Genomic DNA, 27,041 nt, shown 5'->3' with positions numbered 1-27,041 from the left:
CTAGAAGCCACGTACGGCTCCTTCAGAATGGAAGCCTCTCAAGAGGCCCCGAGCTAGAGCCCCCTTCAAGAGGCCGGCCCGAGGTCCCAGCTCCTTCAAGCCGGCCTCTGAGGCCCGGCTCAGCCCAGCCTCCTTCAAGAGGCCTCAGCCTCCTTCAAGAGGCCCCCAGCTCCCTTCAAGAGGCCCGGAGCTCCTTCAGAGGCCTGGAAGCCTCCTTCAAGAGGCCGCGCAGCCTCCTTCAAGAGGCCCGGAAGCCCTTCAAGAGGCCCGGCCTCCCTTCAAGAGGCCCGGAAGCCTCCTTCAAGAGGGCCTGGAAGCCTCCTTCAAGAGGCCTCAAGCCCCTTCAAGAGGCCCGGAAGCCCCTTCAAGGGCCTGGAAGCCTCCTTCAAGAGGCCTGGAGCCTCCTTCAAGAGGCCTGAAGCCTCCTTCAGGCCTGAAGCCTCCTTTCAAGAGGCTCGAAGCCTCCTTTCAGAGGCCTCAGCCTCCTTCAGAGGCCCGGAAGCCCCTTCAAGAGGCCCGAAGCCTCCTTCAAGAGGCCTCAAGCCTCCTTCAAGAGGCCCGGCCTCCTTCAAGAGGCCTGGAAGCCTCCTTTCAAGAGGCCTCAGCCTCCTTCAAGAGGCCCAGAGCCTCCTTCAAGAGGCTCCGCCAGCCTCCTCAAGCAGGCCCGCCAGCCTCCTTCAAGAGGCTCAGCCTCCTTTCAAGAGGCCTGAAGCCTCCTTCATGAGGCCCAGCCCTTCAAAAGGCCTAGAAGCCTCCTTTCAAAAGGCCTGGAAGCCCCTTCAAAAAGGCTCAGCTCCCTTCAAAGGGCCTGAAGCCCTTCAAAGGGGCCTGGAAGCCTCCTTTCAAAAGGGCTCAAGCCTCCTTTCAAAAGGGCCTGAAGCCCCTTCAAAAGGGCCCGGAAGCCTCCTTTCAAAGGGCTCAGAGCCTCCTTTCAAAAGGGCCTGGAAGCCTCTTTCAAAAGGGCCTGGAAGCCTCCTTCAAAGGGCTCAGAAGCCTCCTTCAAAAGGGCCTGGAAGCCTCCTTTCAGGCAAGGGCTCAGCTCCTTTCAAAGGGCTCGAAGCCTCCTTTCAAAAGGGCTAAGCCTCCTTTCAAAAGGGCCTGGAAGCCTCCTTTCAAAAGGCCTGGAAGCCTCCTTTCAAAGGGCTCAAGCCTCCTTTCAAAAGGCCTCGGCCTCCTTCAAAGGGCTGGCCTCCTTCAAAAGGCCCAGCCTCTTCAAAAGGGCCTGGCCTCCTTCAAAGGACTCGAAGCCTTCAAAAGGCTGAAGCCTCCTTCAATGGCTGAAGCCTCCTTTCAAAGGGCCTGGAAGCCTCCTTTCAAAAGGGCCTGGAAGCATCCTTCAAAGGACTGCCTCCTTTCAAAGGGCTGAAGCCTCCTTTCAAAAGGGCCTGGAAGCCTCCTTTCGGCTCAAGCCTCCTTTCAAAAGGGCTCGAAGCCTCCTTCAAAGGGCTCGAAGCCTCCTTTCAAAAGGGCCTGAAGCCTCCTTTCAAAGGCCTGAAGCTCCTCTCAAAAGGGCTCGGAAGCCTCCTTCAAAAGGGCCTGAAGCTTCCTTTAAAAGGTCTCGAAACCTCCTTTCAAAAGGCTCAAGCCTCATTTAAAGGCCGAAGCCCTCCTTCAAAGGCTCGAAGCCTCCTTTCAAAAGGGCTTGAAGCCTCTCTTTTCATTGGCTCAGCCTCCTTTAAAAGGCTCGAAGCCTCCTTCAGCAGCTGAGCCTCCTTTAAAAAGCAGTCACCTTCAAAGGCCTGAAGCCTCCTTAAAGGGTTTGAAGCCCTCATTAGGGCTCGAAACCTCCTTTCAAAGGGCTAAGCCTCCTTGCAAAAGAGATCGAAGCCCTTCCAAGGCCTGAAGCCTCCTTTCAAAAGGCTCAAGCCTTCAAAAAGGCTCAGCCTCCTTCAAAGGCTCAGAAGCCTCTCTAGAAGCTCCTTTCAAAAGGGCTTGAAGCCTTCTTTCATTGTTCGAAGCTCCTTGCAAAGAGCTGAAGCCTCCTTCAAAGAGCTAAGCCTCCTTCAAAAGGGCTTGAAGCCTCCTTCCAAAAGGCTCAGAAGCCTCCTTCAAAAAAGGCTTTGAAGCCTTCAAAAGGCTCGAAGCCTTAAAAGGGCTTGAAGCTTCCCTAGCAGCAACATATTCCACAGGTTACTGCAACTCGTATGTGACAAGATTTAGTCACAAACAAGTTGCTGCAACCTATTTTGCTTGACTTGTGCTGCTCGGGTTTTTCATTAGGCTCGAAGCCTCCTTTCAAGAGGCTCGAAGCCTCCTTCGAAAGGGCCGGAAGCCCTTTGCAAAAGGGCTGAAGCCTCCTTTCAAGAGGCTGAAGCCTTCTTTCAAAGGGTTCGAAGCCTACTTTCAAAAGGCTCGAAGCCCCCTTTCAAAAGGCTTGAAGATTCCTTTCAAGAGGCCTGAAGCCTCCTTTCAAAAGGAAGTCTCCTTCAAAGGGCTTGAAGCCTTCTTCATTATGGCTGGAGCCTCCTTCAAAATGGCTGAAGCCTCCTTTCAAAATGGCTCGAAACCTCCTTCAAAAGGGCTGAAGCCTCCTTTAAAAGGGTAGGAAGCTTCCTTTCAAAAGGGCCTGAAGCCTTCTTTCATTGGACTCGAGCCTCCTTCGTGCTAACCAAGCCCTAAAAGGGCTTGAAGCCTCTTCATTAGGGCTCGAAGCCTCCTTTCAAGAGGCCTGAAGCCTCTTTCGAGGCTGGCTTTCAAGAGGCTGAAGCCTTCAAAAGGGCCTGGAAGCCGCCTTCAAAAGGGCTCGAAGTCACCTTCAAAGGGCTCGAAGCCTCCTTTCAAAAGGGCTCGGAAGGCCTTTCAAAGGGCCTGAAGTCACTTTCAAAACGGCTTGGAAGCTCCTTTCACAAGGGCTTGAAGCCTCCTTTAAAAGGGCTCAAGCTCCTTTCAAAGGACTTAGAAGCCCTCAAAAGAGCTCAAGCCTCCTTTCAAAAGGGCACGGAAGCCTCCTTTAAAAAGGGCTCAGCCTCTATTCAAAGGGCTCTGGAGCCTCCTTTCGAAAGGGCTCGGAGCTCCTCTCAAAAGGGCTGAAGCTTCCTTTCAAAGGGCTCGAAGCCTCCTCTCAGAGGCTAAGCTTCCTTTCAAAAGGGCTCGAAGCCTCCTCTCAAAAGAGCTTGAAGCCCCTTCAAAAGGCCTGTAGCCTCCTTTCAAAAGGGCTCAAGCCTGTTTCAAAGGGCTCGAAACCTCCTTTCAAATGGCTGAAGCCTCCTTTCAAAAGCTCGAAGCTTTTTTAGGAGGCTTGAAGCATATTCTTTCAAGAGACGCACATGGGTCCTTTCAAGATGCAAAACAAGCCTTCTTTTAAGTGGCTCGAAAGCCTTCAAGTGGCTCAGAAACCTCTTATCGAGAGGCGCGGCCTTATGGGATTCAAAGCTGAAGCAGCTTCCTTCAAAGAGCTCGGAATTATTTTTCAAGAGCATTGAAGCCTACTTCTAGAGGTGGTACCTCAATTATTGCAAAAGTTCGAAGGTCTACCGCTAAAAGGTTGAGAACCGCTGATATAAATAGAAACCCATATATCAGGAACGTACATATTGTTTACTCAACTCGAACTAAATTTGAAACCACCAATTGAAACAAAAGTGTGCTAGAAAAAAATCCGCATATTTCCGCAGACATTTTCAAATTTCCGTAGTTTTATCTATAGATCCGTAGATCCGTTAAAGCATTCATATCCGTAAATCTACGGAATTTCGTAGATCTGGCATCTGACCTTCTAGGCCAGAGCCGAATATCGTTGAGGACTAAGACTTTGATTCCTTGGTTTTTGATCGCTCTATGACTTTGGCTTCATCGTTCCTCTATCTCTCCAGGTGTCATCGGTGATCCATTGTTTCTCTTGGGCGCGGTTCTCCCAGATTATTCTCGCTGTTGGCGATGAAGGCATTCTTGATGGCGGTCTCCAATTCTCTAACGAAGGACCGTTTCACCGCCTTGCAGTTGAACCGTCGGCGTCGTCCAACTCTCTCCCTTTGTCGACAAATCCACGAAATACGCAGGCGTATTTCGTCGATGAGGAGATGATGATCAGATGCAATATCGGCACTAAGTTTATTCCGTACATCAAGAAGCCTCCGTTTCAATTTTGGCTGATGCAGATGTGATCGATTTGATTTTCTGAAAGCCGGCACGGAGACCATGACCTGTCGTTATTACCCCAGAATTTGCCAACAGCTCTCGTTTTCGCTCATTTATCAACTATCAATCAGCAAGATAAGGTTTTGCTTTCTGCAAATATATTAAATCTGGAAATATGGCACCAAATACAAACGAAAAAAGAGAAATTGACATAGTATCTGAAAAATTTACAACATTCCTGAATTTGTCTCTGACGAATTTATCCGTCGAACGCTAGAAGAGGTAAAGAGTGTTTTTTTCCACAAAGTCATGGGACCTGAATTCAGACAAAATTTTGCCTAATCATAAAACCGTAACACATGCCTAGTGGTCTCTGAAATTATGATGGAACCTTTTTTGCGCCACAACGTAACGGGGAGCATTTTAAATTGAAAATTGAGCATTCTAACCAAAATCCCTTTCGTATTATTCCACTCACGCGCTCGCTCCAGAGAAAGTGCCATATTTCAGCAGGACGTCTGGATTCTCGTCGTCATTCTTTCGTTTCATTTACTGAGTGGCGTTTTGTATTGCGTACCATGTCTCTATCCGGATCTGTGTGTTGTGCTGTGATGGGGCTCGGGTATCTAACGACTCCGTGAATGACTTTGTCGATGGAGCATTCTGCGCAGCGCAGCAGCAGCATGAGCATACTGATACTGAATACTGATGTCGTAGTTGATTGTTGTTTTCTATTTTCTTTACATTTACAGACGACGCTGACTGGAGCTACTACTCGCTAAGGAGAAGCTGCGCCGGGGCTGGCTGGGGGGTGGTATGTGATAGCAGTCGAAATGAAATCACTTCTACAGCAGAGAAGAAGCTCTTTTTGAAGCCGGGGAACAGCATTCTTCAAAGCATCGGAAGCGAGCAGCAGAAGCAGCAGCAGCAGCGGCGAGAATTGCCAGTTCCAGTTATATCAACAAAGTAGAAGCCCCGCGCTTCTCACTTCTAAAATTTCTGGTTGGCAGCATGTGCTAATAGATTTAACACTCGTTCGTTCGCGCGCCCGTTCGACAAACAGATTCTCGAATCTCGATTCTAGTGAGTCAGTGCGGGAGAGCGCGCGGTAGATTACGCACGTGTTTTTTTTTCGGGCGGTTCCGTGGGATGGAGAGTGAAAAGCTTGGAAGCGTTATTAGAACACCCGTTAATCGCATTTCGTGCCGGTGGTGCCGCTAGGAAACAAAAGCAGGTCAAACGTTGGAAGATTTCCGCGGGTTTAAAGTGTTGGGGTTTTGGGTTGGTGGTCTGTTAACATTTTTTTTGTTAAGGTATGCTCTATTTGAATGAATCTTTTATGATCTGATACAGTCGATATGGTATTTTCAATGTTACTTAACAGATATAGATCATTTTGAATTTAATCATGTTTACAATCACAATCGAAACATCACAAACAATCAATGTTGATAAGTCGCAGTCATGGACAAAATCTGCTACAATATATTTTAGAAAATTTCAAACGCACTCAGAACGTGCTAAAATTAACAATAATCTATCAAAAACTGATATGTGTTGATGAAGGAGAAGCAGTGAAGTACTTTTCACTATCTCAGTATATTCCTAGACGGGTGAAATATTGATTCAAATATTTTATGTTCATCAAAGGTTGTCGGTGGCCGCTAGGAATATCACTACAGATCTCTGGTTTCGGTGGTAGAATCTAGCCGGTTATATCATTCTATTTGGCATTCAATTTTGAGTTTTTCGGAAATTCTTCTTTACTTTTCGAGTGAATCTCTACCACGGGAGAACTACCACTTGGAAGCTAACCGAAATAAGCCAGCGCCAAATTCAACACTTCGTCACCGGCTCCCCAGTTTTGCTCGTTTTCCAACGTTGTTTTTTTTTCAATAAATTCAGAATTCCGTCAGCATTTTACAGGAACTTCTGGACAAAAGCATCGGTAGGAATTTCAGCATCGTAATTAACACCGATCGATCCAACGGGCTCATGTTGTGGTTTTGCTGTTCAATCGGGGTGGAATATAGGTAGATTGCTAATGATTCCGAGAAATGCTACGATATTATATCGATTTTTTGACCCGTTCGAGCCGAGTCACGAGGGGAATCCAATCGAATTGACCATTACCTCACATGACTTGGGAATTTTCGCGATACTACATCCAGGGTGGGTGTTGAGGATGATTGTGTTTATATCTCGGTTTGAGAGTGCCAAACCGTATGATAGATGGGAATCGGAGAACCATGAAATCGTCATCATGGGTTTTGATTTCGTTGTAAATGGCTTCTAGAATGATGACCCAACGGTCATCGTGTTTCACTTTTGATCTGTGAAACGTTTCCAGAAAGGGGTTTCAGTCAAGTACACATTTAGTCGAATTTAGTTCAATAGTCATTTTATTGTTATGTTAAGTCGAATTGTATTTTGTGCAAATGTACATTTATAAAAAGTAGCATTTCATGAACACTAAATGTTATTTCAAAGTAAAACATTCGCAGAACTTCCAAGGTTTTTACTGTGGAAATTCGGAAGATTTTGCTGTGGAGTTTTGAAAGAATTTCGTGTGGAAATTCAGAAGACCTTACTAAAGAAATTCGGAGGAAGTTCGGTAAAAAATGTCCAACAAATTCGGAAAAAAACTTCTTGAGGACATAATGACAAATTTCTAGTAGAATAATCATTAGAAGAATTACCCAAGGATTTTTTTTTATAAAATCTGAATAATTTACTTAGGAAATTCGGCAGATTGTTTATGAATAACTTTTAAAGAATTTTCCTAGAAAAATCAAAAGCAGTACCTGGTGAAACTCGTATTTCACGAGACAATTTCAACGATTTTCCAGAGGATTTTTTGAAGAATTCGAAAAATCCGGAGGCTATTCTGAACATTTACAAGGAAGCTCTATAGAACTTTCCATCGATAGGATTCTGAAAATTGAGATTCCAAAAAGTTTTCCGAGGAAATTCAAAAAAAATCCGTGGAAATTCTAAAGATTTGTTTGAGGAAATACCAAAGAATTTCTCGCAAAATTCAAAAGATTTTGTCGAAGACATTTCAAACAATTTTCTGAAGAATTTTCAAGAAACTTGCAAAGAATTTTTCTGACGGTGGTATAAAATGGATTATTATCGAAGTTTCATGTATACCTTTGATTTTTTTTCCAGAAAGTTAGCTGAGGTGATTAGAAATGAGATAAGGGATGTAACAAAATATTTGGCAAATTTTGAAAAAAAAGTTTTTTTAAATTATTTTTCTTTTTTAAGACTAGGATACATTTGCCGAAAATCGTTGTATTTCAAGCCATGTTAAAGGCTAATTCTCAGTTATTTTTAACCGATTTTCTCAGGTTTTTTACCAATCTCTTAGCCACCTCTTCTAGTTTCTGAGCATTACAAAATATTGTGTCTACCTCTAGAACACCCCTGTTCAACTTTTCGCTACAGCTGTGGGAGTAAAGCAACACACTTAAACTAAATCGCCGAATTCGGTAAAATTTTACCGAAATCTCAACAGCAGAACTGTTCGGTAAATAATTTTATTGATTTTCGGTGATTTTGACAGTTGAACAATGGAAAAAATTACAAAAAATCTGTAAAATAATTACCGAACAGTTCTGCTGTTGAGATTGCGGTAAAATTGACCGAATACGGTGAATTGAGCTAAGTGTGAACGGATTGTGAAAAATGCAATTTTGGTGATTCACTCATATTTTATTACCGAAAATGATATTTATCAATCTAGTGATGATGGGAATATTGACATAACATATAAAAGACATCACCTGGAACATAGGAACATATTTTGAGCATCCCTATTATGTATACGGTGATAATTCAGTGCCTGATGAAACCGCCTTATACTATAGGATGTATAAATCTACACAAAATATTCAAAAGCATGTTATCTTCTATGAGCTTGTTAAATTGAAAATAAAATAAACAAAAAACTTCGGATTCCGTATGGAATCCTGCTCAGCTTCCGAATGACATCCTGTTTGGATTCCGAACGGGATTCCCTTCGAAATCCGAACGGGATTCCCTTCGGAATCCGAACGGGATTCCCTTCGGAATCCGAACGGGATTCCCTTCGGAATCCGAACAGGATTCCTTCGGAATCCGAACAGGGATTCCCTTCGGAATCCGGGCAGGATTCCTTCGGAATCGAACAGGATTCCCTTCGGAATCTGAACGGATTCCTTCGGAATCCGAACGGGATTCCACTCGGAATCCGAACAGGATTCCACTCGGAATCGAACGGATTCCTCGGAATCCGAACGGATTCCACTCGGAATCGAACGGATTCCACTCGGAATCCGAACGGGATTCCACTCGGAATCGAACAGGATTCCACTCGGAATCGAACGGGATTCCACTCGGAATCCGAACGGGATTCCACTCGGAATCCGAACGGGATTCCACTCGGAATCCGAACGGGATTCCACTCGGAATCCGAACGGGATTCCACTCGGAATCCGAACGGGATTCCACTCGGAATCCGAACGGGATTCCCTTCGGAATCCGAACGGGATTCCCTTCGGAATCCGAACGGGATTCCCTTCGGAATCCGAACGGGATTCTTTCGGGAATCCGAACGGGATTCCTTCGGGAATCCGAACGGGATTCCCTTCGGAATCGAACGGATTCCTTCGGAATCGAACGGATTCCTTTCGGAATCCGAACGGGATTCCTTCGGAATCGAACAGGATTCCTTCGGAATCTGAACAGGATTCCTTCGGAATCCGAACAGGATTCCTTGGGAATCCGAACGGATTCCCTTCGGAATCCGAACGGATTCCTTCGGAATCCGAACGGGATTCCCTTCGGAATCCGAACGGGATTCCCTTCGGAATCCGAACGGGATTCCACTCGGAATCCGAACAGGATTCCACTCGGAATCGAACGGATTCCACTCGGAATCGAACGGGTTCCACTCCGGAATCCGAACGGGATTCCACTCGGAATCAGAACGGGATTCCACTCGGAATCGAACGGGAATCCACTCGGAATCCGAACGGGAATCCCTTCAGAATCCGAACGAGATTCCCTTCGAATCCGAACGGGATTCCTTCGGAATCGAACAGGATTCCTTCGGAATCGAACGGATTCCCTTCGGAATCCGAGCAGGATTCCCTTCGGAATCCGAGCAGGATTCCCTTCGGAATCCGAGCGGGATTCCCTTCGGAATCCGAGCGGGATTCCCTTCGGAATCCGAGCGGGATTCCCTTCGGAATCCGAGCGGGATTCCCTTCGGAATCCGAGCGGGATTCCCTTCGGAATCCGAGCGGGATTCCCTTCGGAATCCGAGCGGGATTCCCTTCGGAATCCGAACGGGATTCCCTTCGGAATCCGAACGGGATTCCCTTCGGAATCCGAACGGGATTCCCTTCGGAATCCGAACGGGATTCCCTTCGGAATCCGAACGGGATTCCCTTCGGAATCCGAACGGGATTCCCTTCGGAATCCGAACGGGATTCCCTTCGGAATCCGAACGGGATTCCCTTCGGAATCCGAACGGGATTCCCTTCGGAATCCGAACGGGATTCCCTTCGGAATCCGAACGGTATTCCTTCGGAATCCGAACGGGATTCCTTCGGAATCGAACGGATTCCCTTCGGAATCCGAACGGATTCCTTCGGAATCGAACGGATTCCCTTCGGAATCGAACGGGTTCCTTCGGAATCGAACGGATTCCCTTCGGAATCCGAACGGTTCCTTCGGAATCGAACAGGATTCCCTTCGGAATCGAACAGGTTCCTTCGGAATCCGAACGGGATTCCCTTCGGAATCCGAACGGGATTCCCTTCGGAATCCGAACGGGATTCCCTTCGGAATCCGAACGGGATTCCCTTCGGAATCCGAACGGGATTCCCTTCGGAATCCGAACGGGATTCCCTTCGGAATCCGAACGGGATTCCCTTCGGAATCCGAACATGTGAAATCCGAACAAATGATTCCATTCCGGTTTAATTTAATGTTAGGTCCTTATCCTTAGTTACCGAGGGATAGACGACGCTGGGAATCCCGTTCGGATTTCGAATGGAATCTTGCTCGGATTTCGAATGGAATCCTGCTCGGATTCCGAATGGAATCCTGCTCGGATTCCGAATGGAATCCCGCTCGGATTCCGAGTGAAATCCTGCACGGATTCCGAGTGAAATCCTGCTCGGATTCCGAGTGAAATCCTGCTCGGATTCTGAGTGGAATCCTGCTCGGATTCTGAGTGGAATCCTGCTCGGATTCTGAGTGGAATCCTGCTCGGATTCCGAGTGGAGTCCTGCTAGGGCTCCGAGTGGAGTCCTGCTCGGATTCCGAGTGGAATCCTGCTCGGATTCCGAGTGGAATCCTGCTCGGATTCCGAGTGGAATCTTGCTCGGATTCCGAGTGGAATCCTGCTCGAATTCCGAGTGGAATCCTGCTCGGATTCCGAGTGGAATCCTACTCGGATTCCGAGTGGAATCCTGCTCGGATTCCGAGTGGAATCCTGCGCGGATTTCGAGTGGAATCCTGCTCGGATTCCGAGCGGAATCCTGCTCGGATTCCGAGTGGAATCCTGCTCGGATTCCGAGTGGAATCCTGCTCGGATTCCGAGTGGAATCCTGCTCGGATTCCGAGTGGAATCCTGCTCGGATTCCGAGTGGAATCCTGCTCGGATTCCGAGTGGAATCCTGCTCGGATTCCGAGTGGAATCCTGCTCGGATTCCGAATGGAATCCGGCTCTGATTCCGAATGGAATCCGGCTCCGATTCCGAATGGAATCCGGCTCCGATTCCGAATGGAATCCGGCTCTGATTCCGAATGGAATCCGGCTCCGATTCCGAATGGAATCCGGCTCTGGTAATGTATTCATTCCACAAAAATTTTAAATAATTTTCGTATCTATTTGTTAATAAAAATACGATCTGCTCGAGTAACCACGTTGGCTATGGACCAAATGCGAACTCTGTCTTCTAGGCTGCCTTGACAATAATCCCGCTAAAGTATATCACGGAGCCGGATGACGAAAGGCCCAGCTCATTAGCAAATAGTAACCCAATAAATCGGTTGAAGATTGACACCGATGCGACTGTACTATCGTTTGACCTTTCTGCTTGACCTCGAGAAAAAGTGGGTGATTAATCGTTGTGTATGGCTCCATAGCATTTGCTTCCCATACTTGTGATAGCTGATCCGTGCGAGTTGTCGGATACCAATCCCATAAATGATTGCTCAGGTTAGGGTGTCCCAAAAAATCGATGTTTGAAAAGTCATGGTGCTCAACCCTGAAATGAAAGATATACCTGTCTGGATAATTTTTGTAGAACAAACCGAATTTCTAAAAAATCGTTTAGAGGTCGCGCCAGATCGATTTTTGAAAAATGAGCTTTTTTTAGGTAAAAAATCAAATATTGGGTCCTTTCACATTTTTTTTCAGGGTCACCCATTCGTTTTATATTTTTTTATTTTTCTGTGGATCTTTGCCCATATTCTCCATGAATTAGTTTTTGGTATTGTGCGTTTTTACAGTCTGCAGAACTTTTTAAATATCGAAAAATACACTTTTTTTGACGAATTTTCGCAGTTACTTCATCCGAACACAAAAAATATTTTTTTCTCGTTCGGAAAAACTTAGATACTACAAAGAGCTATTTATAACGAGTATTTTCATAAAAAAATATCCAAGAAATGTTGTTCTGGGGCTGAGATATTGCAGTTTTAGTAAATAGTCAAAAAGTGCACAAATTCGATACTTTTTCTTTACATGTTATAATTTCATCAAGTTTGCACCAATATTTTAATTTAAATTTAAAAAAAATCAAAAGCAAATAAATGGGAATATTTTTTAGGTAACATAGCTTTTCTTTCCGATGGAGTTGGTTAACCTGAATTACAGGATTTAGCCGGAGTATATGGATGGAGCCAGTTATAAAATGATATCACACCCAACAGTTAATATGTAGCAATATACAAGTAATCAGGTTCACTATGATCTCTTGATTAGTTTTGATTCAATCATAGGATGCTTTTCACGGCATACAAAAAACAAGGCAGGCTCAGCACGTATGTAAACATTCAGTTTGAACATAAACATATGTCGTCGCTACTATCTTCGCACAAGCTGAACTGAGAAGATGCTCTACGGTCTCAGCATGCTTACTTTTGTATTCTAACATGTGGCGTTAAAATTTGCGTCACTCTTGAAGTGTCACTTTTCTTACGAGCCTACTTTGTTGTCGGTATACCGTGATGCTTTTGATATGTCATATGACAGTCAAACAATTTGTTTCGTCGTATCAGTTCGACAGCTTTTCCATGAGTTCACTTGAGATATTGAAAAAAAAACTGAATAAACGTAAAGTAAAAACGGAAAAATGACACATCAAGAGTGACGCATATTTTAAAGCCACATCCCAAGTAACATTTTAAGATTTATTCCGCTCTAAGAATGGTTTTCAAGATCATTTTATAAGATCTAACAATAAAACCGAGTAATACACGGCAACCTTCTGATGACCACTATAAGAGTAAGATATTGCCAAGTGGCCCTCTCTAGATAACCACTATAAAGTTTTTATAAGAGCATTTAGAAACCCTTTTTAAACCACACGCAAAAAGGGATTTTGGCTGCGGCAGCTGTCAAAATGTTGCTTTAAAAAAGAGAAACAAATCTTTGCAGAAAAATAATAACAAAACGGATTGTTGATGAAAATTATGATGATGACAACAAAATAATATTTTATTTCAGGTCGTTTTTTCGATCCAGTACCATTGAAAAGAAGTGCGCTTCCGATTTTATGGTCAAATGTTGTGAAAAAAATAAGGTTGAACACCACGCGCCGGCCATATAACGTAGTTTAGGGAAATAAATCGAAAATATTGATTGCCACAACATCTAGGATGTCCACTAAATCGATTAGTATTTTTGCCCAAACTATTAATTTATAAAATTATTTATCGGAAAAAGTATGACAAGCGGTTAAAATTTTGTTAAATCATGCATTTCAGTGATATATTTCACTGACTGCGAAATGCTTTTCCGTTTTCAATATGGCCATCATGGAATTTGATCAGAAAATTTTTGCTTTTATAAAACACCGTCATAAACTCTTCGCAATACAAACATTCTTATGGGGGTAATTCATTTGACCACATTATGACCAAAAATTGAAGCTTTATTTGAGCGTTGAAAATTGGATTTATTACGCTCTTCATCACTACCATAGATATGTTCATATGGTCAATGGGCATTTGACGTTTGAAGCTTTTTTCAGCAGATTTATGGGAGGTTTATTGATAGCAATAAGAGCGCCAATAAAACTGAGCAATCAGCTTGGTGATTGCTGTCATAAGTCCACAATAAGAGTTAGATAAATCCAAGACGCATGGAAATTGTTACTTGGGATGTTAGAGTACAAAAGTAAGCATGCTGAGACCGTAGAGCATCATCTCAGTTCAGCTTGTGCGAAGATAGTAGTGACGACACATGTTTACGTTCAAACTAAATGTTTACATACGTGCTGAGCCTGCCTTGTTTTTTGTATGCCGTGACAGGCATCCTATGATTGAAACCTGATTGTATTGTATTGCATATTGCTACATATTAACTGTTGGGTGTGATATCATTTTATAACTGGCTCCATTCATATACTCCGACCAAATCCCGTAATTCAGGTTACCAACTCCATCGGAAAGAAAAGCTATCTTACCTAGAAAATATTCCCATTTATTTGCTTTTGATTTTTTTTTAATTTAAATTTAAATATTGGTGCAATTTTGATGAAATTATAACATGTAAAAAAAAAATAACGAATTTGTACACTTTTTGACTATTTAAATAATAATAAAACTGCAATATCTCAGCCCCAGAACAACATTTCTTGGATATTTTTTTAAGAAAATACTCGTTATAAATAGCTCTTTGTAGTATCTAAGTTTTTCCGAACGAGAAAAAAAAATTTTTTGGGTTCGGATGAAGTAACTACGAAATTTCGTCAAAAAATGTGAATTTTTAGATATTTAAAAAGTTCTGCAGACTGTAAAAACGCACAATACCAAAAACTAATTCATGGAGAATATGGGCAAAGATCCACAGAAAAATAAAAAAATATTAAACGAATGGGTGACCCTGAAAAAAAATTGTGAAAGGACCCAATATTTGATTTTTTACCTAAAAAAAGCTCATTTTTCTAAAATCGATCTGGCGCGACCTCTAAACGATTTTTTAGAAATTCGGTTTGTTCTACAAAAATTATCCAGATAGGTATATCTTTCATTTCAGGGTTGAGCACCATGACTTTTCGAACATCGATTTTTTTTGGGACACCCTATTGCTCAGGTTAGGTAGTTTTCCATTCAGTAGATAGAAAGATACTACTGATACAGGAAAAGGCCATGTCAAGCGAATGGGAACTACTGGTAGGTCAGAGTCCTGATCGATTTTAGAGAATATACGGCCTGAAGACACACCCATAGCTACCGATTAGTAGTGGTTATGTTCAGCTCTGATTGCAGAAGGGTTTGCTGGAATCGTTGCGGTCTAGATTTAACGTAGGTCTAGAAGATTTACCTGACGTAATTCCTAAGAATCTCTCGAGAAAGTTCTGACGATTTTTTTCGAGAATATTTAAAGAATTTCTCGAGAAAATTAGAAATCTGTTTCCGAAAACAAATCTGATTTTTCCAAGGAAACATTTCCAGCGTGCATTCTGAATAATAGCGTGAATACCAGGAATATGTTCTGGAGAGAGTGCGCGTTTGCGTGATCCGGTTTTGTTCTGTTGCCGAAAAATTGTTTGTTAAATCATTGTGTAGAAAAAAAATTGCGTCGCCTCACTTATCAGAGTTAATCCAAATCCAGCGATGCCTACCAACTAAGTGATAATCTTTTTTGTGGTTATTGTGGGGACGCAGAGGTAAACTCGCCCAAATAGCAAAAACCATCTACTAATAGTCATTCCTAACCAGGGCTGACAATAGTCATTCTCGTCGTATGAAGAAAGCGAAAAAAATTTAGTCTTCGTCATAACATTGCACGACGCAACACCTATTCGTTTTCTTCGCGCCGCATGCGTACCACGACGATAGTCGCGCAGCCAAAGGTTATGACGATTTTCGTCGTCACTTCTTCACACAATTGATTGCACGTCATTAGACGTACTGGTTAAAAACATAATAGCGTTTCAAATAAACAAATAGTAGGAAATTTGGTAACATAAATGTATCGATAACATTCATAACGCTTTCATACGTTGCTTCAAATTCATTATTACAAAGAATTAGTAAAAATCTTCGCATGGCAGCTGCCGCTTGAAGAATAACGGTATGAAGTCTTCGTTCTTCTATGTCGTCAGGACGATTTGATTACACGACGAAAGCTAACGTCGTGCGCGTCATTGACGATGTGTAGAGTAGCAATGAAGATAATGCAACTCGTCGCTACTGTGGCATTTCGTGCTATGACGATGGCGATTGTCAGCCCTGTTCCTAACTGCCTACAAGGACATGGCCGGCCCCGTTATTGATCATTTGAACATTTGAGTCAATAAAACTTGCACACTGAGAATGTTTGAACAATCCCAGTTAATCATTCAGTTGACTCTTTGTACAATTTCAACTGATTCTGGCAAATAACGCGGTTGCAACCGTAGATATGTTAAGTCAGTCAAAGCTAAGCTGAAATTAGGAAGAAATTGTGCACGGGTTAAAAATAGTTTCCCGAGGAAAGTTTCAAAGAATATCCACAGGAAATTCCGAAAAATTTGCGGAAGAAATTCCCAAAAATGTCCCAAGGAAAATCCGAACTCCAAGAAGTTTCGAAGTATTCGTTGGAGAAATCCTGAAGAATTAATCGAGCATTAGCAGCTTTTTTTTTAAATTGCCGTAAATTTCTTAAGAAATACCAAAAAAAAAAATTCCGAAAAAAATCCTAAGGAATTACCAAGATAGTTCGGAAAAAATTTCCAATGAAATTCGAAAGAATTCCCCGAGAAAATTCCAAAGAATTAAAGAAAATGCCAAGGCTATTTCAAAGAATATCTTCTGGGAATTCTAAAGATTATTTGATGAAATTCTGAAGAAAAAAAAAATGGAAACAAATCATGAGCCAAAGAATTCGCTTTGGAAGATTGATACCATTTCTTCGTAAATTCCTAAAGATTTTCTCAGGGAATTTCTCGAGAAAATTTCTAAGAATTTGAAAAAAAAATTCCCTAGGATATTTAAAAATCCCGAGAGCATTCCGTAGAGTTTGTTTTGTATTTTGACTTGTGTTGGCTTACCCTTAGAGTTACTCTATCATGGAGAGCTTCAAAGGCTAAGTATCATATGTATGTATGCTATTTATTCTAAGATGTATAGAAAAAGTTATAATGATGTTTCGAATTTGTTCAAGTTTACTTTATTTGTTGTTCATACGAGAATGTGTGAAAAATAGTTTGATGTCGAAACATAATACGTGTACGACTGTACGTACAATAAAGAGTTATAACCGTTGCGAAAAGATTCCGTTTATTAGAGAATCCATTAGGTGATTTATATCTTGCAGTCGTAAATACTATACCAACTGTTTCAGAAGACTGGATGTTGAAGTGCTAAATCAATTTTCTTTCCGACATTGTGCAGTGACCCTCATTCGAAGAAAGCAGAAGAAAAAGTGCAAAAGTTCGCCCTCGAGACCCAAATGGGCGGGTCCCTTTGGGTGGATCGGTGGCAGACGAATCATTCCACAACGAGCAACAATTGCGCCGTTTCAAGTACGTCGCAGCCCCTCGCCAACCGACATCGACTTCGACATTGCCATCACCGAACCAACGACGACAACTACCAACAATACCAAGCAACGAGCACTAATCGCCACTAATTACTAATCGAGTTTACAGAAGAGAAGAGCACTGTAAACTAGGCGAATTTATTGATCCCGGCAGAATCACACATATCTCCTCGGCCGCGCGCCGCACACACGGCGCACAATCACGCACAGCAACGAGAAGAGTTTTAAATCATAAAAACCAAAGACTGTAAATTCCCTGACTGACGTAGAGTCCAGACATACATCCAGATTCGCAACCGGTAGAACGCCAGACCATCTCGATTCTTCTATCAAAAATGCGATACACGATGCGAAATAGGAAGCTAATGGTTGCGGCCGCATTCGGTGGTACGTTGCTCCTGATTGTGCTGTTCAAAGACTCGGAACTGGGGGCACGATGCTTGCGGGCGACATCGCAAACGTCATCGGCCGCCGGTGGTGCAATGATACGTGGCGAAACGGGACCCGATGCGGGTGGTGCTGGTGGTGGGGGCGGCGGCGGTGGCGCTGGCGGCGAAGGCGGTGGTGGTGGAGACAAAAACTATCGCTATCACCGGAACATGCCGCTGATATTCATCGGAGGAGTGCCCCGCTCGGGGACGACACTGATGCGAGCGATGCTGGATGCACATCCGGAAGTCAGGTGAGTTGGCACTAATTGTTTGTCATAGAAAGGAAATTGTTCGGCGCTTGTTTTTTTTTGCATCATGGCTGGCAGATGGGCGATTGATGTCGAATTGTTATAATATGAAACATTGTCTTAAAATTGTCTAGTCTTACCTTTTAGTTATACGATCACGATTATGAATCACGAGTATGTATAATGTATCAAATTGTTGTTTTTTCTTCGCCTTAGTCCTACTGATAGACTCAAAATGCAAAGTTTTGATAGGAAGCTCGAAAGGTCAAGTCTAATGTGTATACCAATGATTCCGTTCGACGATGCAGCAGAAAAGTTATAATGATGCTACGATGTTGTTCAAATTTTCTATATTCGTTGCTCATCCGAGAATGGATTGGTGTTTACATTCGACGCAGTGCATCCGTGGTGAAAATGAAAATGATGCGTTGACAAAGTTAGCTTTTTTTTGTTAAATATCTTGGCTGTGCATATGCACAGCACATGTTTCGAAATGGACAAATTGATATGAAATTTGCGAAAAAGAATCCACGTGTCTTAGAGGGACTCGAACCCTCAACCTCCTACTCTCTAGATAGACGTGATAACCTCTACACAACAAGACCACTTAAAGGTCACGTTTGCGGAAAGCCATCAGAATCCGAGTACCAACCTCCACCGCGGTTAGCTCTTTTTTGCAAATTGAGATAATTTTCGGATAATTAAAAAAGTTAGTGTTTATTAGAAAAGCTATGGAGGTTGTTGGCCCTCTGTGTCTCTTTAAAATTAAATTGATTGTTTAGAATAGGGGGTGGTCCCCCAGTACCGGACACATAAGCCATTTATCAAAAAGCTCTCTAATTATCCGGATTATGTTTACTTGTATACCTTATACACAAAATATGATCATTATTGACTCATATAAACTATATTTGATCATTTGAACACATTTTTGGACGATGTATTTTGATGATGAATTTTAGTGAAAATTTTCTCGATTCAGGGAAGTGTCCGCGAGTACCGGACACTATTGCATCATGTTCAAGTATGACCAAGTTCCTATTTCATGAGTAAAGACATCATTTTGAATAATAATATTTTTCACTTGCTTCAAGTTGTAGATATTAACACGTGTTAGTAGAGCGTATTTGACTCTCCAGCTCAATTTCTTACATCTTACTCAAAATTCCCTCCATTTTCAATGACATCTCCATTTTTTGTTTCTGCTTATTTCTGTGGCTTTCTGATACATCTGTAAGAAAAAACAATTGAATTGAAGTGAGTTCAACAAAACATGTGCAAAGAATGGCTATTTGATCACATGAAAAAAACTATCCGGACCCGGGGGACAGCTACCGAATAAGGAAATTGATTTTACACCGTAGATACATTGTATATCTAACAAATCATGATCGCTATTTGAAATATTACTAATATTGACCATCTCGACATAATCAGAATGCATTCGATTAATTTTAATATTGTTGATTCAAACCTTCTAAAATAAGGCGGAAAATGAAAATTTTTGACATTTTTGTTCGATTTAAAATTTTGTACAACTTTTACAACATGGGGATCTGATAATCTGATCTGAGGACTTTTCAATAGCTTTCTTTTGTACTACATAAGATGATGGAGGGATCTCTGAAAGTGCCGTTTTCAGAAGTGTCCGTTATTGGGAGGTGTCCGGCGCTGGGGGATCTTCCCCTACATGTTTCTAAATACAAGAGATTATCTTGCTTTGACAGTATTGTGCGGCCTAATTCCGCCGAACGAGCTATCCGTTGGTTTGATCGCTTGATCGAACGAGCTATCCGTTTGAGACAGCACTATCAAGCGTGCAACTCCGTTGGTTGCCCGACGAGGAAAGAGGCAAAGTCATGGCCTGCTATTCACTAGTCAATGTTAGCAACCTAACCATTATGCTGGAAGTGGATTGCTCAATTCCTAATATATCTCACCCTCACATTCCCCTTCTTCTCTCACTAAAAAGAGTCTAATTTTAGTTTAATTTTACAGTATACAGTATGCAATATCCGTACTCAGTTCCCATATTCAAAATCATCCTAATTCAAATTTTTAAATCCTACGTTTATTACGATTTCCAATTCGATCGATCTCAAATCGAATGTATGAACCTGAAATGCAAATCCAATATTCCTATTTTATGAAAAATAAAATTTAGTTTCAATCCCAAACCAACATTGGAACGTTTTCATAATGGAATACCAAAATCAAGCATTCAAGTTCTATAGCATTTCCACAGTAATTAATTGAAATTTATATATATATGCCTGGTATTGCATGATTATGTATCTTGTATCAGTATTTATTTTGTTTATATTCATATCCAATTTTCACAACTAATATTCTAATCCAAGTTCATCTTTCAAATACAATCTCTAGCTAGCTTATAATTAAAAGTTTATTCTAATCTAATATTAATTTCAATATTTGCAACCAAGCCAATTCCAATTTTCAAATCTAATAATCATGTTACCTCATCCATTATCAAAATCAAATGTTTCATTTAAAACCAATATCAAAAACAATCCAATTATTGAATTTTTCAATTCAAAATCCACATACGGGAAAGGTTCGGCATTTCATCTCATAGCTCTTCATCCCATGAAAAACAAAGTAATGAAAAGGAATTTGATTTGTTTCTTATTTTAGTGATTTTTTTTCAGCAGTGAGCACGTATGTTAGCAAATGCATATTTTCTAAACAAATTAATCCAGCCATTTGTCTGAGCCTTCTGAACTGTCAACTTTTTCATGCTCATAATCCTCCAGCTGTATTCCTTCTTATTTGTTTTTTGACGTAAACTACGTCTAAGGGGAAGACTCGGATACAGGGTGTAAAATGAAAATTTCGAAATTGAGGACCGTCACGAAATCATGTAAGATTTGTAACATTCATAGGTCCTTTATCATTCAATGGATTTTAAAGATTTATATATCAATCGATTCATAAACTTTCCACCAATTTTCCAGTACTATTGAAACTTTTGAGTATCAACATATTTAACTATTTAAAATTTCAGTTTTTTCATGCATCATGCATTCCTTATTGGAACGCGCTCCAATCCTTGGTAATTGCCTACTTTTAGGGTATTATCAATTGTTGAACTGGGGTGCATGGATGGGTGGCCCAGCTACTAGACAATGGGGTCCCTACTTCCTCCGGAGTGGGAGATGCTGCTAAAACTGGGTAGTAGTGGATAGTTCCTTCTCTTCTATATAGAGCGGAATAATTGGTTCATCGTACTATATTTGATTTTACGTAGTTTACGTCAAGCGGTCGTGTCTTGTATACAACCCCAAACATTGTTTTGCAAATATATCCAACATTGCAATACAAAATCGTGTTCCTTTCGCTGCTCGTTGAAATTAATTGCAATATGAGTGGACAGACAATTTGCAACACCGTCAAGTTGAAATTCCCGTCTGGGTCACCACGGCCATCATGGGTCGAAATTGCCAGTTTTCTCAAGCATTTAAATGCCGACTTAGCAGAAATGGAGACTGTTTATAAAATGGGATCAGACCGAAGCTTGAACATAAAGTTCAAGTCTGAAATGCCAATGCGACAGAATGCTGATGCCGTTAATTTTCAGTATTCAAGTGGCAGAGTTGTGTAGCTACGTATGATGGATGCAGGAATTCATTACGTGCGAGTGTTTGATGTTCCTCTGGAAGTTGGTGATTCGAATTTAACTACAGTGCTCGGGTCGTTCGGAAAGATTCATCGTCTAATTCGAGAAAAATTTCCAGCGGAACTTGGTTTAGACCATTTAAATACTGGCGTACGAGGAGTATATATGGAGATTGAAAACGAGATTCCTCCAGCGTTGAAAATTTCGAATTGGGAAGCAAAGGTATACTACGATGGATTAAAAGAAAAATGCTTTTTATGCCAATTGGAGGGACACAGAAGGAATTCTTGTCCACAGAAGCAACGGAAAATTCATGCTACAACATATGCTGGTGTGGTTGAGTCGGGAACAGCAGTGCTGCCGCAGGAAATAGACATCGAGGAAGACGTAATTGAAATAGCAGAGGAAGAAAATTTGCAATATGAAACGGACACGGAGCTAGCAGCACAAGTAGAACAGGACAAAATGGTAACAAAATTTCCAGTTACAGTAGAAGATGCGGAAGAGCAACGTTTGAAGGAGATTGACGAAGCTGCAGAACAGCTAGGGTTGGAGAACTTCAGGGAAAATATTTCAAAACTTTCGGATATGATCGACGCACTGCCAAAAAAGGACAAAGCAAGCCAAAGACGGGCGCAGTTCGCAACATCAAGCTCTATGGAGCTACGGCCGAAGAAAACAGCCTGTAAAAGCTCTAAATAATGTTTTATAACTATAATTAGTTTCTAAGATTTCGGCTCTGTAATGCCTAATGGCGCCTCGAGCCTATGAAATAAATAAAACTAAAAAAAAAAAATCCAAAATCAATAGAATTCGATCCGGCAAAATATATCCAATTCGAAAATCAAATTTGAATTGTTGCGTTCTGCTGGTCCACCAAATTAACGTTTCTTTGACGCGAACAATCCGACCCTCTTCTACACAACCTTCACTAACAAAAGCTGCAACAATCCGATACTCCACGCTACTCCAGAGTTCTTTCGATATTTCAACTCGTTTAAGTCAAACCGATGAGAAAACAAATACACTGGATTCTGTTTTTACACGATTACACTTATCCTTAATGTTTAACGCAGTGGCGTCGCGTAACCTCACTTTTTACCTGTGCACTGATCCAAAAAATGAAAATTTTGATGTTTTGACAGCCCAAATGGAGAATAAAATTATCAGAGTCGTTTAAACTAATCAAAATCTAGTTATTCTATACATTTCCGCACATCAATTTCTTAAATATAAGTCCAGTGCACAGGTAGATTGAGGTTAGGGAAACGCCACTGGTTTAACGCATATTAATTATCATGTGATTTTTCTTTGATTTATTCAGGATTTTTTGAAACATGTTGCAATGATTTTGGTGGTAAACTGAAGTCACACGATCAAAAATACGAGCGAAAAAAATCGAGTAAAAACAGAATCCTCTGTAACATATTTCGACGTCACAAGCCAAAACTAAGGGTCAATTCATGCAATCCGGCGCTCTACCACAGCAGCTTCGACATCACATATCGAAACCGATGAGAAAACAAATCATTTATGCTGGCGTTCTTCCAGAGCGCCTTCGAAACCGTTGAGAAACAACGCATTTTTCAATCCAAAACCGATAAGCAAATCATTCAATCCGACGCCCTTCAAAGATTCTTTAATGGGGCCGTACACATATTACGTAAGCACTTATGGAGGGTCCGTCATTTTCTTACGCACCATATAAATAAAAAATCATTTGTATGAAAAATATCTTACATGGGGGTGAGGGGGTCGAAAAACCCAGAAAAAATGCTTACGTAATATGTGTACGACCCCTAACACCCCAAGTCGAAACCGACCAGCAAATCATTCAATCCGACGCTGGTCCAGAGCGTCTTCGACATTACAAATCGAAACCGATGAGCAAATCATTTATTCCGTCTCGAGTCGAAACCGATGGACAAATCATTCAATCCGACTCTGGTCCAGAGCGTCTACGATATTACAAGTCGAAACCGATAAGAAAATCATTCAATCCGACCCTCTTCCAGAGCGTCTTCGACTTCACAAGTCGAAACCGATGGACAAATCATTCAATCCGACGCTGTTCCAGATCGTCTTTGACATCACGAGTCGAAACCGATTTACAAATCATTCAATCCGACTCTGGTCCAGAGCGTCTTTGACATTACAAATCCAAACCGATGAGCAAATCATTTATTCCGTCTCGAGTCGAAACCGATGGACAAATCATTCAATCCGACTCTGGTCCAGAGCGTCTACGATATTACAAGTCAAAACCGATAAGAAAATCATTCAATCCGACGCTCTTCCAGAGCGTCTTCGACATCTCAAGTCGAAACCGATGAAGAAATCATTCAATCCGACGCTCTTCCAGAGCGTCTTCGACATCACAAGTCAAAACCGATGAGCAAATCATTTATTCCGATGCTCTCCCAGAGCGTCTTCGTCTCGAGCAGGGAATCAATATTCGAGCGACGCCTAACAATATACTCTTTGTCATCAACAGAGTTTGTTACTAACAAACGCACCTAGCGACAAACCTTTATCAGAAACCGAACACAATATGCCAAGAATCATTTGCCTTACATGCTCTGATGTTTCCGAAAATACGATGCTAATTTTGTAATCATTGTTCGATTCTCGAATATTTCCATAAAAGCAGAAACTATGATAGCATAAAAACGAAATTTGCTCTAGAAATAATAACGGGATGAAAAGTTAGCAGCAAGATTGTCTTCTTTTTTGTTGCTGACAAAAAATTTCGGATCTTTGTCATTATTATCTCCGACAAAAACAAAGCTTTGTCGTTGGTTCTCTTTTGTCGCTTGTTTCGCATGCGCATTCCAAAAAAAAATTGATTCCCTGGTCACGAGTCGAAACCGATGGACGATCATTCAATCCGACGCTGTTCCAGCGCGTCTTCGACATTACAAATCGAAGCCCATGAGCAAATTTTTTATTCCGACGCTCTTCCTGAGCGTTTTCGTCTCGAGTCGAAACCGATGGACAAATCATTCAATCCGACGCTGGTCCAGAGCGTCTTCGATATTACAAGTCGAAACCGATGAGGGAATCATTCAATCCGACCCTCTTCCAGAGCGTCTTCGACATCCCAAGTCGAAACCAATGAACAAATCATTCAATCCGACGCTCTTCCAGAGCGTCTTCGACATCCCAATTCGAAACCTATGAACAAGTAATTCAATCCGACGCTCTTCCAGAGCGTCTTCGACATCCCAAGGCGAAACCGATGAGCAAATCATTCAATCCGACGCTCTTCCAGAGCGTCTTCGACATTACAAATCGAAACCGATGAGCAAATTATTTATTCCGACGCTCTTCCAGGGCGTCTTCGATATGACTAGTCGAAACCGATGAGTAAATCATTCAATCCGACGCTCTTCCAGAGCGTCTTCGACATTTACGAGTCGAGACCGATGAGAAAATTATTCAATTCGACCCTCTTCCAGAGCGTCTTCTACATTACAAGTCGAAACCGATGAGAAAACATTTTTTTTTTGTTCCGGCGCTCTTCCATTTGGCATCACTAATCGAAACCGAAGAAAAAATCACGCCTACAGGATACTTACAAAACAATAATTTCCAACCAGGAACAATCTGGCAGGATCGCTAAATGTGCGGTCTAAAGCCGCCGAACGAGCTATCCGTTGGTTTGATCGCTTGATCGAAACTCCGTTGGTTGCCCGAGGAGGAAAGAGACAAAGTCATGCTATTCACTAGTCAATGTTGGCAACCGAACCGTTATGTTCCAATGCACCGACTTGATCATTGACGTTTGAGCGGTGCGCTGCTTCACTAAGAATGAATACTTTTTCATTCATCGAGTTCATTCAAGTGTTCATTTTTAGTAAAAAGCGCACCGCGTCATTGCATTCATGCAGTGCACTGGACCATTAGGTTCTGCAGCATGACGTCACGAATGAATTCGGTCCTCGTCGAATGAACTTTTTTTGACAGTTCAGTAGTACTTTCCACTGACTCCGACAAGGGTCGAGTTCGTGATTGGTTGGCTTCCCCTGAGTCCATCGAGAAGTACTACTAATCTGTCACCAGATAGAGGTTACATTCAGACGCTGCAGAACCTAATTGATGTCGTGACACACACGTACCATTATGGCCACCGGGTGGTCCCCTGAAAGATCCGGAATATTCATAAAATGGTCAATTTAATTTGTAGATTTCACTGTAGAGCGGCGGGATTTTTTTTTAAATCCTATTGTTATCGAACCCTGAGTATGAAATTGATGTTTTGACCACACACTGACCATTGTGACCACCGAGTGATCCCCTGGAAGATCCGAAACATCCGTAAAAAGGTAAATCCAAAAATTGCATCGTAGATCGTAGAACCTTGAGTACAGAATTGATGTTGTGACCACACACTGACCATTGTGACCACCGGGTTAGTCCTATGGAAGATCCGCAATATCCGTAAAAATAGTCTTTATGAATGTAAAAATGAACAATTCGTAAATTTCATCGTGGAACGCCAGGATTTCTTAGAATCAAATCTTGTCGAACCCTGAGTGTGGAATTGATGTTGTTATCCATAGACGGACAATTGTAGTCACCTAGTGGGCTGCAGAAAGATCCGGAACATGCATAAAAATGGTCAGTTCTTTTATTTCATCGTGGAGCGCCGAGATTTTTTAGAACCATTTGTTATCGAACCCTGATTATGGAATAGGACCACACACGGACCATTGTAGCCACCAGCCCCTCCCCATGGCCACTGCGAATTAGACCGGGACCATCGTCCCTAACCATTAATCCCAAGGCGTCAAGCGACCCGTGCCGAGGGGATGCATAGCCAGGGGGGTGAAATAATAAGCTAGGGGTACCTGGACACCCTCCGCAGTAATTGTCCCTTACCGCGTCATGCTGGGCTCTGGCGTGGTGGACTTCTTTTCCCGAGCAACTCGTGGGACCAAAATGGAAAACCAAGTAAATTCTTCAATTAGTGGTAGTAGTGTAGGCAACAACCCCTTCGCAAGAGGTAGGTTGTTCAGGTCTCCGCCTAGGAGGCCAGAGGCAATAGTCGGCAGCTCAGTGCGCAGCGCCTGCGTGGGTCACTTAACTTTCATCTCGGCTAAAAAAACGCCGGTAGGGGTTGACGGCCCATGGCTTGTGGAGGCGATGAACCGCAAACGCGATGGGCTTTCGGCCTTCGGAGTGGCGACGGAACAGCAGGACGCCATCATCGACTTTGCGTCATCGAAGCATAATATCAGTAAGGACCTCAAGAGGAGCTTGCAGAAACTTCAAAAGTCGATGCTGGACGCCAAGCTGGAGAGGGCGGTCGGGACGGCCAAGTGTAAACCCGTGAAATCCGTGGAGTCGACGTCTACCCAGACTGAGGACCAAGGATTCGCGGACTCGGGCAAGGTCGAATCGACCGAAGGCGTGCCAGCGAAGACGGTGGTACCAATGTCTACTCAGACTGAGTCTCAAGTATTTGCGGGTACGTCGGGGGTGACTGCTCCAACGGATGAGCTCCCTGGGGGCCGCTCCAAAACGCGGAGGGTTACTACCCCGAACAAGGGGGCTGGGAAGCTGAACCCCGGCCAGGTATCGCCAAAACCGGGGGAGGAAGGACCTGGAAAGGTCCGCCCACCCAGGAAAGACGGTGATAAGGGATTAGGCAGGCTGAGAGCTCTCAGCCGCACCAGGCCTGGGAAATAGAGGGGGATGACGCCTCCTGGACCCTGGTCAAAAACAAGAGGAAACCGAAGACGTCAAGGGCCGAAAAGAAGGCCCAGGCGAATCCGGGTAGCAAGAAGTCCAGGGTAGGCGCCAATCGCTCCAGGGGCGATGCCCTAGTCATCACGGCGGATGAGGCTAAGTACTCGGACGTCTTGAAGGCGATGAGTAGTGACGTCAAGCTCGGT

General features: G+C 42.7%; 1 protein-coding gene across 2 annotated transcripts in view; it reads left to right on the top strand.

Annotated features, from left to right (window-relative positions):
• LOC134205789 (protein-tyrosine sulfotransferase) overlaps positions 1-27,041 on the top strand; it is a 463,178-nt gene that overhangs the window by 387,437 nt on the left and 48,700 nt on the right. For both annotated transcript variants that reach the window (XM_062681382.1, XM_062681381.1), the window contains 2 exons: positions 4,830-5,390; positions 16,681-17,510. In XM_062681382.1, the coding sequence (XP_062537366.1) occupies positions 17,164-17,510 (347 nt within the window). In that variant the 5' untranslated portion in view covers positions 4,830-5,390; positions 16,681-17,163. The remainder of the gene's footprint in view (positions 1-4,829; positions 5,391-16,680; positions 17,511-27,041) is intronic.

The sequence above is a fragment of the Armigeres subalbatus genome, chromosome 1 (assembly GCF_024139115.2).
Source record: "Armigeres subalbatus isolate Guangzhou_Male chromosome 1, GZ_Asu_2, whole genome shotgun sequence".
Lineage (NCBI taxonomy): Eukaryota > Metazoa > Arthropoda > Insecta > Diptera > Culicidae > Armigeres > Armigeres subalbatus.
This window is presented reverse-complemented; position numbering and strand designations above follow the sequence as displayed.